The sequence below is a fragment of the Thalassophryne amazonica genome, chromosome 14 (assembly GCF_902500255.1).
Source record: "Thalassophryne amazonica chromosome 14, fThaAma1.1, whole genome shotgun sequence".
Lineage (NCBI taxonomy): Eukaryota > Metazoa > Chordata > Actinopteri > Batrachoidiformes > Batrachoididae > Thalassophryne > Thalassophryne amazonica.
The window spans coordinates 631,137-648,441 of record NC_047116.1 but is presented as its reverse complement, the minus strand read 5'-3'; the positions used below and the strand labels follow the sequence as shown (position 1 = coordinate 648,441).

Sequence of the window (17,305 nt, the reverse complement as noted above, 5' to 3'; positions counted from 1 at the left end):
ACCAACATGTGGACACCTAGCAAAAGCTGCACACTCGCTGGAAGTGGGATCATGCTAGAAAAGATGCAATTCTTCACCATAACAACACATGAGACAGTTAAGACAGGATGCATTACAGTGGCTCAAATCTTACCAGATACACCCTCTGACTTTTCTTTTTCCCTAGCTGAAAGAACACCTGCATGGATGCCAGCGTCACAGTGAAGAGGCAGAGGTACCAGCAGCTCTGGGTCCCTGGTGCTGAGATAAGACACCCAGATTCTTCACTGATGGGGCACAAAAACTTGTCCGGGTTTGGCTTAAGTGTGTGGAAAAGTAACACTGTCTGATAAAGATCATTTTGAGCTTCAGGCAGATATGCGACTCATGCGAGAACCTGGCTTGCAGTTGAAATAATCATGCAGAAGGCAGAACTTTTCATTTGTTTCATTTTAGTCACCCTTGGGCTCAGCTTCACCTCTGCGAGGGGACGGGGTGAGTCTCGTCCACATCGCTGCCAATCTGTTCTTACAGCTGTACCAGCCTGTCCAACTTGCTTCTAAAACACAAAGAGGTACTTTTGGCATGAAGGGCTTCTATATGACACGTTTTGGAAGCTGCTGTTTTGTGAAGCTCCAAGAATCTTTCCTAAAGTTAGAGGATAGAAACCTGGTGGATCCAAACCAAAATTAGTCCTATGCTGATTGACTGCAACTGGAACCCCGTTCCTGTGTAAAACAATGTGTCTCTGACCTTGACCTTCCTGCCAATTTTGTCCTTCCACTTCTGAGCAATGGAGCTGTCAATCAAGAGCAACCTGTTGCACACAAACAGTTATGTTTACGCAGTGCTGCTCGTTGTCCTCCTCACAGAGATCCTGCAAATGCTATCTGTACCTGGATGTCTCCTCGTTTTCATAGCCCATGATCAGGTAGTCCTCGCCGGCTGACAAAGGAGGACACAGGCAGGAAGAGGAGTAGTACAACGTCTGTGTGTCCCGGGGGATATGAACCAGAGACGACTTCAGCACTTCTTTCACTTCCACCACGGCTGTGGGCTCCAACCCTCGGTTCCTCACCTCCCGAACCTTTGCCCTGATCACTGAAGATGACAATTGGTGCACAGGTTAATGGACATAAAACAAATGCAGCCAGTGTTTCACTTTTAACAAGGACATCAAAGTGCCATTGCACCAAACAGTTCTTCTCGTTCACGTGGACCCATCGAGGACTTCTAGGGATACTTGACACAGGGAAGGAAGCTGTCTGTGGTCATACTGTCTGAATGCGCTGAGAGCTAAATTGTGGCTTTTAATGATGTTGGAAGAAATCCAATGTTCATTCTGTGGTTGTGTGACAAAAGCAAGTGGAAAAGCCTTTCTGCACTCAAGTCCAGGTTCATCCTGAACTACATCACAGAACCAAAAAGGTATCCTTGCAGCCCTGAGCAAAGAATTCACACAGTTCTGATAATCAAGTACAGGACTGGAGGAGTGGGACAGGTTCAGGGCAATGGATGGACATGAAACCAAAGGCTACATGTGAAGGGAAGCTGTCCAGAGCCCTGTGCCGTGTCTGATGGTGTTTTGTCAAATAGTCTGCTGAAACAAAGACGTGTTTGTATTTCTTTCTGACATGAATCACCGTTCCGTACATTCCCACAATATACACAATATAATTCAAAATCTGGAAACTGCTGTAAGATTTTGTGTCAAACAAACAATTGCTACGATAGAGTAAGATGAGGAGGATCACTCACACTGAGGGAGGGTCAGCTTCAACATTTTGGCCATGTGGCGTTTCTCTGTGCGTGATGCAGCACTCAGGTGCCTAAGCACCTGAGTGAGGAGACCCCACACTTCACCTGGTGAAACGCTGCACCGGCACGTGCTCTCAGACAGCTTGCAGATGCACACTGTGTGACTGTTGCATTTTAATGCTTGCAATGCATGAAGGGTCACCAAACCTGCTCCTAGAGGTCACAGCCCTAACCCTAACCCATGAAACCCCAGTTCCTTCAGTTGTGTGGGTGTGGATCAGGAGTTGGTCCCCAAATACTTTCCTGTGACTGTCTGGTCCCCTAGTGGTTGGATTCTGTATAACTTAGGACATTGTGGAGCACCACTTTAAAGTCACATGCGCACATGACTGAAAACAGAAAATATACTGACTCACTGTCAACCGCACTGTCTAATTAAGGGTCACGGGGGGCTGGAGCCTATAACAGCAGTCACAGGGTGTGAGGCAGGTTGACAAGTGACAAAGTTTAAGTGACAAAGTTTTTTTATTCGGCACACAAAATATTCAAATAGAAAAAAAATGAACAATTCCACAAACAAACAGACAAAACTAGTGAGTCCGAAAGGGTGTGGGCTGAAGCAAAGCTTATTAGCGCCCACCCCTGCTAGTACAAGTCCAACAATTCTAATCAGTCATATTTACATAAATACAAATTCACTACTACATGTTGACACACAGACATACACATTAATATACTATTCACTTATAATTATATTTATATAGTACCAGATCATAAGAAAGTCGAATCAAGGCACTTTACGCCAGTAAGGACTAACCTTACCAACCCCCAGAGCAAGCACTAGGCAACTGTGGTGAGGAAAAACTCCCTATAAGGAAGAAACCTCAAGCAGACCAGGCTCTTGGGGGTGACCCTCTGCTTGGGCTGTGCCATATATACCTATATACATACGTATATACTTTACAAACATAAATATATACAGTCACATATACATATACACCTACCCATATCTATATATCTACATACGCATACACATACCCACACATTCAAATATACAATAAGTCCCACTTATAAATTGAACATTCCATATAAATCAAATTATATTTGCTTCTTTATGATACTTAGACATAATGTTCTTTTTGAGTAGTTTCTTAATCTTACTAAGGTACTACTCATTCTAACCTCTGTTGAACATTTGTTCCATTTCCTCACCCCAACCACAGACACACAAAAACCCTTTACATTTGTTCTTACTGGTGGTTTCATAAAATTGCACACCTCTTAAACTATATCTGGATTCCCTCAATCGGAACAGACTCTGGACATGTCTCGGTAAGGCTTGGTTTTTCGTTCGAATAAAGTTTGAATTGTAATGTAATCGACCAAATCTATGAATTTTAATAAATTTAAAGACACAAATAGTGAATGAGTTGGTTCACGATATTGTTTATTGCAGATGATTCGTATGGCTCGTTTTTGCAAAAGGAATATTGGATTGGTATTTGATTTGTAAGTGTTTCCCCATGACTCAACACAATATGTCATATATGGTACCATCAGAGAATGATATAAAGTAAGTAACCCTTCTTGCGGCAGTAGGTCTTTGGCTTTATACAAAATGGCTATAGTTTTTGACAATTTTGATTTCACATAATTTATATGTGGTTTCCAGCTAAGTTTATTATCAATTATAACACCTAAAAATTTATTCTCTCTTACTAACTCAATTTCCTTATTGTTTATAGTTAAATTTTTACATTTTGGTGCCTGTTTATTTCCAAATATAATACATTTAGTTTTCCCAAGGTTGAGTGACAACTTATTAGCGTCAAACCAAACCTTAAATTTTTCCAGTTCTTTCTCCATTATGTCCAGAAGCTGTTCAAGATTTTCACCGCTACAGAACACAGTTGTATCATCCGCAAAAAGGACACATCTCAGTGAACTCGACACCCAACTTATATCATTTATATAGATTATAAACAACAAAGGACCCAGCACTGAGCCCTGCAGCAGCCCACATGTGACATCCCTGAGTTCAGAATTTGTATTATTGAATTGAACATACTGAAATCTGCCTTGTAAATAACTAGCTATCCATTCATATGCCAGACCTCTGATTCCATATTTCTGCAGTTTACTTAATAGTATTCCATGGTTAATTGTGTCAAACGCTTTCTGTAAATAAAAAAAAACACCTATTGTGTATTGTTTATTGTCAATTGCAGTTGCTATACTTTCCACAAAGTCCATCAAAGCATGTGATGTAGTTCGAGACCTTCTGAATCCATATTGTTCTTCACAAATGATGTTATGCTTCAGTAAATAATCATTTAATCTTTTAGCAAATATTTTTTCCAAAATTTTGGAAAATTGTGGCAGGAGTGATATAGGTCTATAATTAGAAAATGTGTGTTTGTCACCAGTTTTAAACAGAGGAATTACTTTGGCTATTTTCATTTGAGAAGGAAATTTACCAGTACTTAGTGACATATTACAAATATAATTGAACGGTTTTACTATACAATCAATAACCTTTTTTAATAAAGCCATATCCAAATTATTAAAATCAGTCGATTTCTTACTTTTTGAACCATGAACCAGATCAAGTATTTCCCTTTCATGAGTACCACCAATGAACACTAAAACAGATTTGTTAAACGTTGAATTATTTACCCAGAAGTTATTAGTTGATGAGTCAATTTTACTGGCAAGATTTTTACCCACATTAACGAAGTATTCATTAAAGTGTTCAGCAACAGACTCGTCGTTATCAATCATGATGTAGTTGTTACTCTGAAAAAATGAAGGATAATCTCTAGTTACTCTATTCTTTTTTACTATTTCATTTAATATGTTCTATGTGTTTTTGATGTTATTTCTATTTTTGACAAGTAACTCATAATCTATTTTTTTTACTGAGTCTCATGATATTGATTAACTTATTCTCGCTTCAATGTTATTTAAATCCATTTCTATACCTTTAGATAGGAGGAGCGGCATCGTGTCTAGGTTCACCCTAGACACGATGCCAGTCTGTCGCAAAGACACGTACAGACAAACAAACACATTCACACCCGCACACACACTTACGGACAATTTAAAGTTTCCAGTCCACCTAACCTGTGTCTTTGGATGTGGGAGGAAGCAGGCGCACCCGGTGGGAACCCACACAAACGCCACACAGAAAGGCCACAGCTGGGAATCAAACCCATGTCCTTCTTGCTGTGAAGCAACAGTGCTATATATATATATATATATATGTGCGTGTCGCAGACATGAACGAGCAAAGCTCTTCAGCATCTCACCATCTCATTTAGGTCCTTCCAACCTTTTTTTCAGTAAATGCTTCTGGAGAGCATTAGCATGGCTAAAAATCCTCTGCTTCTGGGGGGCTTTGCCCTCCCAGCACCCCATGTGGGAGGAGATTCCAGGGAAGAGCCAGGACTAGGTGGAGAGATTATATCTCCACACTGGCCTGGGAACGCCTCAGGATCCCCCAGTCAGAGGTGGTCAATCTGGCCCAGGAAAGGGAAGTCTGGGGGTCCACTGCTAAAGCTGTTGACCCCGTGACCCAAATCCGGATAAGCGGTTGAAGATGAGTGACATGAGCTAGTTGACAGCAGGGTTGCAAAATACGGCCAAAGTAGTTGAACTTTCAGGCCTTCTTTCTAAGAAAATCCTCCTCTACACCACTCCATCAGGAAGCTGCATTTTATATTTTTAATTAAATTTATACAAAGTTGTAGAGATCTGCTACAGTTTGAGTTTAAGGAAGATAATTTTAGATTTTTTTTTTTATGGCATCAACAAATTAATTTGTGTGAAAAATACCAAATGTTCCAAAACATTTGAGGGCAATTGAGGGCAGCATCTTAATTTCAATTTCAATTTATTTTCATTTATATTCAATTCAATTCAATTTTATTTATATAGCGCCAAATCACAACAAACAGTTGCCCCAAGGCGCTTTATATTGTAAGGCAAGGCCATACAATAATTACGTAAAAACCCCAAAGGTCAAAACGACCCCCTGTGAGCAAGCACTTGGTGACAGTGGGGAGGAAAAACTCCCTTTTAACAGGAAGAAACCTCCAGCAGAACCAGGCTCAGGGAGGGGCAGTCTTCTGCTGGGACTGGTTGGGGGGAGAACCAGGAAAAAGACATGCTGTGGAGGGGAGCAGAGATCAATCACTAATGATTAAATGCAGAGTGGTGCATACAGAGCAAAAAGAGAAAGAAACAGTGCATCATAGGAAACCCCCAGCAGGTCTACGTCTTAGCAGCTAACTAAGGGATGGTTCAGGGTCACCTGATCCAGCCCTAACTATAAGCTTTAGCAAAAAGGACAGTTTTAAGCCTATCTTAAAAGTAGAGAGGGTGTCTGTCTCCCTGATCTGAATTGGGAGCTGGTTCCACAGGAGAGGAGCCTGAAAGCTGAAGGCTCTGCCTCTCCATTCTACTCTTACAAACCCTAGGAAATACAAGTAAGCCCTGCAGTCTGAGAGCGAAGCGCTCTATTGGGGTGATATGGTACTATGAGGTCCCTAAGATAAGAAAGGACCTGATTATTCAAAACCTTATAAGTAAGAAGAAGAATTTTAAATTCTATTCTAGAATTAACAGGAAGCCAATGAAGAGAGGCCAATATGGGTGAGATATGCTCTCTCCTTCTAGTCCCCGTCAGTACTCTAGCTGCAGGATTTTGAATTAACTGAAGGCTTTTCAGGGAACTTTTAGGACAACCTGATAATAATGAATTACAATAGTCCAGCCTAGAGGAAATAAATGCATGAATTAGTTTTTCAGCATCACTCTGAGACAAGACCTTTCTAATTTTAGAGATATTGCGTAAATGCAAAAAAAGCAGCCCTACATATTTGTTTAATATGCGCTTTGAATGACATATCCTGATCAAAATGACTCCAAGATTTCTCACAGTATTACTAGAGGTCAGGGTAATGCCATCCAGAGTAAGGATCTGGTTAGACACCATGTTCTAAGATTTGTGGGGCCAAGTACAATAACTTCAGTTTATCTGAGTTTAAAAGCAGGAAATAGAGGTCATCCATGTCCTTATGTCTGTAAGACAATCCTGCAGTTTAGCTAATTGGTGTGTGTCCTCTGGCTTCATGGATAGATAAAGCTGGGTATCATCTGCGTAACAATGAAAATTTAAGCAATACCGTCTAATAATACTGCCTAAGGGAAGCATGTATAAAGTGAATAAAATTGGTCCTAGCACAGAACCTTGTGGAACTCCATAATTACCCTTAGTCTGTGAAGAAGATTCCCCATTTACATGAACAAATTGTAATCTATTAGACAAATATGATTCAAACCACCGCAGCGCAGTGCCTTTAATACCTATGGCATGCTCTAATCTCTGTAATAAAATTTTATGGTCAACAGTATCAAAAGCAGCACTAAGGTCTAACAGAACAAGCACAGAGATGAGTCCACTGTCCGAAGCCATAAGAAGATCATTTGTAACCTTCACTAATGCTGTTTCTGTACTATGATGAATTCTAAAACCTGACTGAAACTCTTCAAATAGACCATTCCTCTGCAGATGATCAGTTAGCTGTTTTACAACTACCCTTTCAAGAATTTTTGAGAGAAAAGGAAGGTTGGAGATTGGCCTATAATTAGCTAAGATAGCTGGGTCAAGTGATGGCTTTTAAGTAATGGTTTTAATTACTGCCACCTTAAAGCCTGTGGTACATAGCCAACTAACAAGATAGATTGATCATATTTAAGATCAAAGCATTAAATAATGGTAGGGCTTCCTTGAGCAGCCTGGTAGGAATGGGGTCTAATAACATGTTGATGGTTTGGATGAAGTAACTAATGAAAATAACTCAGACAGAACAATCAGAGAGAAAGAGTCTAACCAAATACCGGCATAACTGAAAGCAGCCAAAGATAACGATATGTCTTTGGGATGGTTATGAGTAATTTTTTCTCTAATAGTTAAAATTTTGTTAGCAAAGAAAGTCATGAAGTCATTACTAGTTAAAGTTAATGGAATACTCAGCTCAATAGAGCTCTGACTCTTTGTCAGCCTGGCTACAGTGCTGAAAAGAAACCTGGGGTTGTTCTTATTTTCTTCAATTAGTGATGAGTAGAAAGATGTCCTAGCTTTACGGAGGGCTTTTTTTTATAGAGCAACAGACTCTTTTTCCAGGCTAAGTGAAGATCTTCTAAATTAGTGAGACGCCATTTCCTCTCCAACTTACGGGTTATCTGCTTTAAGCTACAAGTTTGTGAGTTATACCACGGAGTCAGGCACTTCTGATTTAAAGCTCTCTTTTTTAGAGGAGCTACAGCATCCAAAGTTGTCTTCAATGAGGATGTAAAACTATTGACTTGATGTTCCATGGCGAAGGGCAAAAATGGCGGCACCATAGCGGCCACACCCTTCAACATAGAGAAAAGCTTTCGATAACTTTTGATCAGTATCATCTCTGGATGCTGTGAAAGAAATTTGAGGTGCATTGGACAAAATCCCTAGGAGGAGTTCGTTCAAATACAACATGTGAAAATCACGCCAAAATGACACCAAAATTAAAAATGGCCGACTTCCTGTTTGGAGTAGACCAATGGTGCAAGAAACGTTTTTGTACGTCTATGCAAGTCACATGTGTATCAATTTTCATCTCCCTACTCCAAAAAAAAACCCCTATGGGGAGGGGTTTCTGAAAATTCCAAGGGGGCGCTATTGAGGCATTTTGCCGCGCCCATGGGCGACGACCCTATGAATTGTAAGAGGTTGTCGTGCTTGACCTGTGGATCAGTTTTCATGATATGACAAAATTAAAGCCATCAAAAGGAAGAATGTAATTTCATGGCGAAGGGTCGATATTCGGCACGCCGCCACACGGATGCTGTTAATCGTAACTTCACGGTGATCATCGCCTATGTTCACCAACTTGTTCTGCATGTTTTAGAAGTGGAATGAAGTTGATTGGGTTAACTATGTGACATCAGGACCTGCTAAAGTAAAAATAGGACATTTCCTGTTACCACCGGGGGGCGCTATGGCGGAGGTGGGATGTTAATATATGCGGACGTTCAGGGCGGAGCCCTCATCATGTCCAGCAAGTTTGAAGATTAAATATCTTTCTGAGGTGGTCTCCAATAATGTTAATAATCCACATGTTCTTTTTAAAACTATTGAGACGGTGCTTAGAATCAACACCTGACACTTGTAATGCATTTTTGCACTTTTTTACTGAGAAAGTGGAAAGAATTAGAGCCAATATTCAGACTTCTTTATGTAACCCTTTTCCTGACATGCCATGCTCATCTGTCATTTGTCATTTTGAGCCAGTGTCTAAAGTTGTCTGTGAACTTAAGCCTGTTTCGAGTCCACTTGACCCTGTTCCTCCTCGACTGTTCAAAGAAGTCTGGACAACTATTGGCCCTAATGTCCTTGACATTATAAATAGCAGTCTGCTGTTGTTCCTCTGTTTTGTAAAAAGGCAGTTATTGAGCCCCTTCTGAAAAAACAAGCCTTGATTCTGCAAATGTCTGCAATTTTAGACCAATTTCTAAACTGCCTTTTTTGGCTAAAATTTTACAGAAATGTGTTCTTATGCAGCTGCAGTTTTTCCTAGAAGCACATGGCATTTTTGATATTTTTCAGTCAGGTTATAAAGCCCTTTATAGCACAGAGTCGGCACTTTTAAAGGTTTTTAATGATTTGTTTTTAGTGACTGATTCTGGTGATTCTGCCATTTTAGTCCTTTTAGACTTGTCAGCTGTGTTTGACACAGTCGACCACACAACTCTTTTAAATCGCTTAGAAAACTGTGTGGGGGTTAGGGGGACTGCCCTGGAGTGGTTCAGGTCTTATCTCAGTGGGAGGAGCTGCTCTGTCAAATTGGGGGATTTCACCTCTTCCTCTGCGTCTCTAAATTATGGAGTACCACAGGGGTCAATCCTAGCGCCTGTTGTTTTTGCCCTCTACCTCCTCCTACTGAGTCAAATCTTTAAAAATCATGGCTTACAATATCATTTTTACGCAGATGACTGCCAGATTTACCTGCCACTCAAAAAACTTGCTTCTGCCCCTTTGGCGTCTCTTTTGAATTGTTTGAGTGACGTCAAGGCTTGGTTGACCAACAACTTTTTAAGTCTAAATGAGGATAAAACAGAGGTCATTTTATTTGGAAAGACTGACCCCCTCTTGGACCTGGGCCCTCTTAAACAGTACATGAAACAGTCTGTCACCAACCTTGGCGTCATTATTGACAAAGATTTTAAATTTGACAAGCAGGTAAACGCCGTTGTCAAATCTGGATTTTATCTTTTGCGTCTTTTATCCAAAGTTAAACCTTTTTTATCTTTTAATGCCTTTGAACAAGTCGTGCACGCTTTTGTGTCCTCTCGTTTAGACTACTTTAATGCACTTTTTATCGGCATCAGCCAAAATGCACTTTCTCGCTTACAGTTGGTCCAGAATTCTGCTGCGCGTCTCTTAACTGGGAGCAGAAGGCAAGAGCACATTACTCCAGTTCTGGCGTCTCTGCACTGGCTTCCAGTTCGTTTTAAGATTTTATTGTTTGTTTTTAAAGCTTTGAATGGACTGGCCCCAACATACATTTCGGACCTCATCCAAATTTATCAGCCTCCCTGTGTTTTGCGGTCTGAGGGCCAGTTCCAGCTTGTGGTGCCTGTGACGAGACTTAAAACCAGGTGAGACAGGGCTTTTTCTGTGGTGGGCCCTCAGCTGTGGAATGATTTGCCCCTTAATATCCGAACAGCCCCCACTGTAGAGTGTTTTAAGTCTCGTCTGAAGACCCATTTTTATGCTTTGGCTTTTAGCACCGCATGAGTGTGTGGTCCTCTGTGTGTTGTTTTTTTTTTTGTGTACAGCACTTTGGAAACTGTGTTTGTGAAATGTGCTATATAAATAAAGGGTATGGTATGGTATGAAGGATCTACGATTAAGTATGTGGGCATGACAGCCATCTGAAGTGAAATGGCGTCCTCCGAAAAGCTCACCAAAGTTTGCCGAACCCTAGCAGCCACGCCTTTTGACCTAATTACATTCTTTTGATAACCTTTGGTCAACATGGGGTCATGATGATGTTGACCAAATCTGAAGACGATCGGATGAAATCCCAAGGACGAGTTCGTTCAAATGTAAGTAGTGGAAATGGCCAAAAACGGCAAAAATTCCCTCAAAATCGAAACTTAAAATCAAAATGGCTGACTTCCTGTCGACATTTCACCATGACGGAAACAGACCTTTTTGTGCGTCCTAGCATGGTAAATATGTGTACCGAATTTCATGAGGCTACGACGAAAAAACCCCTATGTGGAGGGTTTTTTGAAAATTTCTAGGGGGCGCTATTTCGCTGCGACCTTGTGTGCGACACCCAAAATATCGAATTTCGGATCCGGCCAGACGACGTTGCAAAGTTTGGTGAGTTTTTGAGCATGGGAAAGGGCTGAAATTTTGATTTTAAAAGTGAGAATAATAACAATAATAAATAAATAAATAAATAAATAAATAATAAACAGGGCAATTACAATAGGGTCCGCGTAGGACTTTTTTCTACTCAGGCCCTAATAATAATAATAACAGTGAAGAAGACATCCCACATGACTCACCATAGTTATAATTGTTCCTCTCGTATGTTTTCAATCCGAGACGGACAGTCTTACATCGACAGGGACCTACAGTTTGACAAAACACGGTCAAAAACAGGTGAACAGAAAGTGGATGTGAATAAATGTGTGCAAAAAATGACAAGTACAAAGAAGAACAGATTAAAGGAGAGAAGCATGTAAAAGATGACAGATGGACTACCTGCATTTGGTCCTCTGCAGTGCAGGTTATTGGAGTCCATGGGGAAATCTGGGCTGGATTCTGTAAGATCAAACCACTTACTGAACATGTTAAGCAAGGTTCTTTTTATGCACCGTTTCATCCTTAAGAAGATCCAACCTCCACACCGCATCACCCTCGACCCCGAGTGAATGTTTTTGCAGGGACAGGAATGCTAATCTTGCCACCAATGCTGTTTTTTTCTACTCAGTTGGTCCTGGAACTGGTACTGGACCGGTTACCTCAGTGACGAAGATCATGTTATCTTTGGCATTTGTCAGCAAGTTATCTCAAATGCGTTTAAATGTTGACTCAGAGCCAGATCGGTGGGGGATCTTGACCCCGATTCCTTTGAACGTTGATCTTTGATTCTGGTTACTTTTATTCTGGATCTTGCCTTTGATCTAATATTTGTTCAGACCCCTCCTACCGAGAGGCAGACTGCTAGGAAATTGGGGTGTGGGTCAGGGGTCTGGTTAGGTTTAAATCTCGAGCTTTTGTGGCTTGTTTCTTCTTCTCTACAAGAGTCAAGACAGACGTCAGACTACCAAAGCAAGAATTTTAGCTGCGGAAGCTTCTGCGATTAGAAGCGAAACGTCCTCGGGTCAAGCAACCCAGTCCAGTCGAAGATTCAAGCTTCTCTGCTATGGAAATCACCTGGACAACTGAGAGCCTACACAGAAACATTCATGGGGATTGTTGCTGCTCAGACTGGGTTGCTGCTTCTGCTGACACTGGCATACAGATCTGGCAGCTTGCTTCCGACGGATTGTTTGCTGTTGTGACGCTCTTCTAATCTTTACACGGTTGTATATGTTTCTTTTATTTCTGTTTAACACTGATTTTGGTTTTAGTACTCTGAATGTTATTCAACCTACAGTTCTGTTGTGAATTGCTAGCGGTTAGCTTTCACTAGTGGTTAGCTCACGCTTGCTTTGCTATACACTTGAATTGTCTGGTGCACAAAGTACACTACGAGGTCTGTCCATAAGTAACAGTCCTTTTTATTTTTTTCAAAAACTATATGGATTTCATTCATATGTTTTTACGTCAGACATGCTTGAACCCTCGTGCGCATGCGTGAGTTTTTCCACGCCTGTCGGTGACGTCATTCGCCTGTGAGCACGCCTTGGGAAGGAGTGGTCCCGCCCCCTCGTCGGATTTTCATTGTCTGGAAATGGCGGAATGAAAAGGACTTTTTTTCCATCAGAATTTTTTCAGAAACTGTTAGAGACTGGCACCTGGAAACCATTCGAAAAATTTATCTGGCTTTCGGTGAAAATTTTACGGGCTTCACAGAGAATAAGGTCTGTTAGTACAGCTTTAAGGACCCCTTTAAGGACGCTCGGCGCACCGCGCTCCGAGCTGTGACGACGCAGCACAATCCACCGGACCATTTCTAAACGGATGGTTCTGTGGATATGAGACCGTCGTGTGCTCTTTCTCTGGTTATCACAAGAGCTGGACATCAGCCATTTTCTGGCAGATTTCACTTTTAACAAGAGATTTTGTCATGGAAAGCCGCGCGGAGGCTTCGCGCGTAAAGACCGATTCGCTTTGGAAGCGAGACAAAGGAACACCTCCGTGCCTCAGGAAACTGTCCTACTTCCACATCGGCCGGACCATGTTAACGCTATTTTATCGTGCTTTTATTGAATCTGTTTTATCTTTCTCTTTGGTGGCCTGGTTTGGCAGTCTGACAACAGGAACAGACTGGGTCAGATCATTAAATGGTCTAGTCGGCTGATTGGTGAGTCACAGCTGAGTTTAGAGTCCCTGTACACCAAACAATTACAGCGGATAACCAGCTGCATCACAGTTGATGACTCCCACCTCCTGGCTAATGATTTCAGCTCCTACCTTCCCAAGGTGTAGGACAAAACGCTACAGGAGTAGTTTTGTCCCAGCAGCAATTGTGCATTTGAACAAATCTTAGTAGGTTTTGCACATATTTATATATTTATTTATTTATTCATTTGCCCTTTGCACATCAGTTTTATGCTGACCATCTTTTAGTGGTTTTTCCTGAGGCTTCTTTTTTAGTGGTTTAGTAAGTTTGTGAGTCCCGGTGGTGTCTGTGTTACATTTGTTTGGCACACGTTCTTTGTTAGTGTTTTTAGTGTTTTCATTGTTATTGTTGTGTTTGACTAACATGGACGCCCTTTTCTGTTTGCTGCAAGTCAAATCTACCTACGGGTACGAATAAAGTAACCTGAACCTGAACCCTGCTTAAAATCTACTAAGGCATTCATGCAGAGGAACAAGTCCAATGTTCTGGAATGACCATCTCAGTCCCCAGACCTGAATATTATTGAAAATCTGTGGTGTGATTTTAAGCGGGCTGTCCATGCTCAGAAACCAACAAACCTGAGATGTTTTGTAAAGAAGAATGGTCCAAAATACCTTCAACCAGAATCCAGACTCTCATTGGAAGCTATAGGAAGCATTTAGAGGCTGTTATTTCTGGAAAAGGAGGATCTACTAAATATTGATGTATTTTTTCTGTTGGGGTGCCCAAATTTATGCATCTGTCTAATTTTGTTTTAAAAAAATCATTGCACATTTTCGGTAAATCCTATAAACTTCATTTCACTTGTGAAATATCAGTGTGTTTGTCTGCTATATGATAAATTTAACTGAAATTGCTGACCCAAACAACCGATGATTTATAAAGGAAAATCATGAAAATCACCAGGGGGGCCAAACTTTTACATACAATTGTATGTTACTATGCTTTTTGCTCTTTTAATTAATTTTATTAGTAAACAGAGCGTGCCGCGGCCTCAACTTTATCTAAAGTCTGTTAGTGAAGTTTAGGGCTAGTGGCCGGCGATCACCTTAGAATTTTTTCTGTTTTTCTTGTTGTTTAATGCTGACAAATTATACTGTATTTCTCGTCTTTCTGATGTTCGATTCTGTTTTTTTTTCCGTTTGAGGTGCAGCTCCATCCAGAGATGGGTGTGGTGTTTGTTTCTGAAACCCTCCTGTCCTGTGCGCTATATTCTCAATTTCAATTTATTTTCATTTATATAGCGCCAAATCGCAACAGAGTTGCCTCAAAGCACTTCACACAGGTAAGGTCTAACCTTACTAACCCACAGAGCAACAGTGGTAAGGAAAAACTCCCTCTGAGGAAGAAACCTCAAGCAGACCAGACTCAAAGGGGTGACCCTCTGCTTGGGCCATGATACCGACACAAATTACAGAACAATTCACGGATGAATATACAAGAAATACTATTGGCGCACAGGACAGGAGGATCGCCAACACGAACACAACTCCCATCACTGGATGGAGCTGCACCTTAAACAGAGAGGAAAAAACAGAATCAGGCATCAGAAAGACAAAAAAATACTGTATAATTTGCCAGCATTAAACAACAAGGAAAACAGAGAAATACTAAGGTGATCGCCAGCCACTATTTATTTTATTTATTTAACCTTTATTTTACCAGGTAAGCCAATTGAGAACCAATTCTCATTTGCAATGGCGACCTGGCCAACAGGCAGCGTAAGCAGACAGCACAAAAGATCATAACACAAACATTAATGGACTGCATTTATATAGCGCTTTTCCATCTGCATCAGACACTCAAAGCACTTTTACAATTATGCCTCACATTCACCCCCGATGTCAGGGTGCTGCCATACAAGGCGCTCACTACACACTGGGAGCAATAGGGGATTAAAGACCTTGCCCAAGGGCCCTTAGTGATTTTCCAGTCAGGTGAGGATTTGAACCCATGATCTTCTGGACTCAAGCCCAACACCTTAACCACTAGACCATCACCTCCCCTATAAACATTCATATAAAAAGACACAATGCAAAATAAACAGAATCACCAGTTTACATCAAACCAAACTGGTTAAAAACAGGTACACTGATCATGGACCAGAGAATGCAATGAATTTTAAAGGCACTGATTGACAACAAGTAGCCCTAAACTTCACTAAAAGACCCAGAATTTAGGTGACGTTGAGGCCGCAGCACGATCCAATTACTAATAAATGAATTAAAAAAGTAAAAAGTGTAAAACAAAACTGTACCAGTATACTAACCATACGAAAGGGAAAATAAGTGCGTCTTAAGTCTGGACTTGAAAGTCTCCACAGAATCTGACTGTTTTATTGACGCAGGGAGATCATTCCACAGAACAGGGGCACGATAAGAGAAAGCTCTTTGACCCGCAGACTTCTTATTCACCTGAGGGACACAAAGTAGTCCTGCACCCTGTGAACACAGAGCCCGGGCCGGTACGTAAGGTTTAATTAGTTCAGCGAGGTAGGGAGGTGCCAGTCCATGAATAATTTTATAGACGAGTAGCAGAACCTTAAAATCTGATCTCACTGGGACAGGAAGCCAGTGAAGAGACGCCAAAATGGGTGTAATGTGGTCAAACGTTCTGCTTCGTGTCAAAAGTTTGGCTGCAGCATTTTGAACCAATCAGAGAGCCCTAATGCTGGACTGCAGTAAACCAGAAAATAGAACATTGCAGTAGTAGAGATAAATGCATGGATCAGGGTCTCAGCATCAGCCATAGACAGGATGGGACAAATCTTCACAATATTTTGCAGGTGGAAGAAAGCAGTCCTAGTAATATTTCTAATGTGGAGGTAAAAGGACAACATAGGATCAAAAATTACTTCAAACTTCCTCAGTTTGTCAGTGTGATGTATGACACATGAGCCTAGGCTAAGCGTTAACTGGTCAAATTGATGCTGATGTCTCACTGGACCAAGAACCATCATTTCAGTCTTATCAGAGTTTAAAAGTAGGAAGTTTCTAGACATCCAACTTCTCACAGCTGCAAGGCAATCTTCTAAGGATTTTATGTGAATGAGATTACCAGCAGTTATCGGCATATATAACTGAGTATCATCTGCATAGCAGTGAAAGGTAATCCCAAAACGCCGCAATATGTGCCCAAGCGGTGCTATATGAAGGGAGAAAAGCAGGGGGCCTAAGACTGACCCCTGTGGAACCCCAAATTCTTTTTGTAATTTGTTCTGTGATTTGTGTCTGTATCATGGCCCAAGCAGAGGGTCGCCCCTTTGAGTGTGGTCTGGTTGAGGTTTCTTCCTCAAATCATCAGAGGGAGTTTTTTTCTTCCCACTGTCACCTGTGTTCTTGCTCTGGGGGTTGGTAAGGTTAGACCTTATTTGTGTGAAGTGCATTGAGGCAACTTTTTTGTGATTTGGAGCTATATAAGTGATAATAAATTGAAACTGAAATTTAATTGAAATTGAAATTTATAGCATTTTATAGCATTTAATGTGTTCTGATTTTATTTTGACTGTTTCTTGTGAAGCACTTTGTGATTTCTATCTGTGATCAGTGCTGTATCAATAAATCTGACTTTCCCTTACGTGAATGGTCAGCAATCAGGATCTGAATTCATTAAAAGCAGAACATAATTAAAAGAACGATCAGGATCAAAGGTCAGTAAAGTTGGAAGTCTTCAATCAGATCAGAGAATGTTTGAGAAAATATTGAAAGAACATTGAAAGAAAAAGAAGGATAAAGATGAGCAGAAAGAAGGTAAAGTGAAGATGTGGGTGGAGCTGCGAGTCTTTTCTCATCAAGTTCTACAGGTTTGTGCTGAAATGGCTCCAGTGGTCCACACTGGGCCTGTGGGCTTCCTGTCCCAGACCACAGGTCATGCTCACCTGGGTTGCACCTGGCTGGGTCCTGGTAGTACGGATCTGTAGAGACACAACCAATTTTATTGGA

At 41.1% G+C, this 17,305-nt stretch overlaps 1 protein-coding gene across 2 annotated transcripts in view; it reads right to left on the bottom strand.

Annotated features, from left to right (window-relative positions):
• Nucleotides 1-17,305, bottom strand: part of frzb (frizzled related protein) — a 69,343-nt gene that overhangs the window by 14,938 nt on the left and 37,100 nt on the right. For both annotated transcript variants that reach the window (XM_034186717.1, XM_034186716.1), the window contains exons 3-7: nucleotides 17,242-17,277; nucleotides 11,558-11,617; nucleotides 11,359-11,424; nucleotides 876-1,080; nucleotides 733-796 (exon numbers count right to left, since the gene is read on the bottom strand). In XM_034186717.1, the coding sequence (XP_034042608.1) occupies nucleotides 733-796; nucleotides 876-1,080; nucleotides 11,359-11,424; nucleotides 11,558-11,617; nucleotides 17,242-17,277 (431 nt within the window). The remainder of the gene's footprint in view (nucleotides 1-732; nucleotides 797-875; nucleotides 1,081-11,358; nucleotides 11,425-11,557; nucleotides 11,618-17,241; nucleotides 17,278-17,305) is intronic.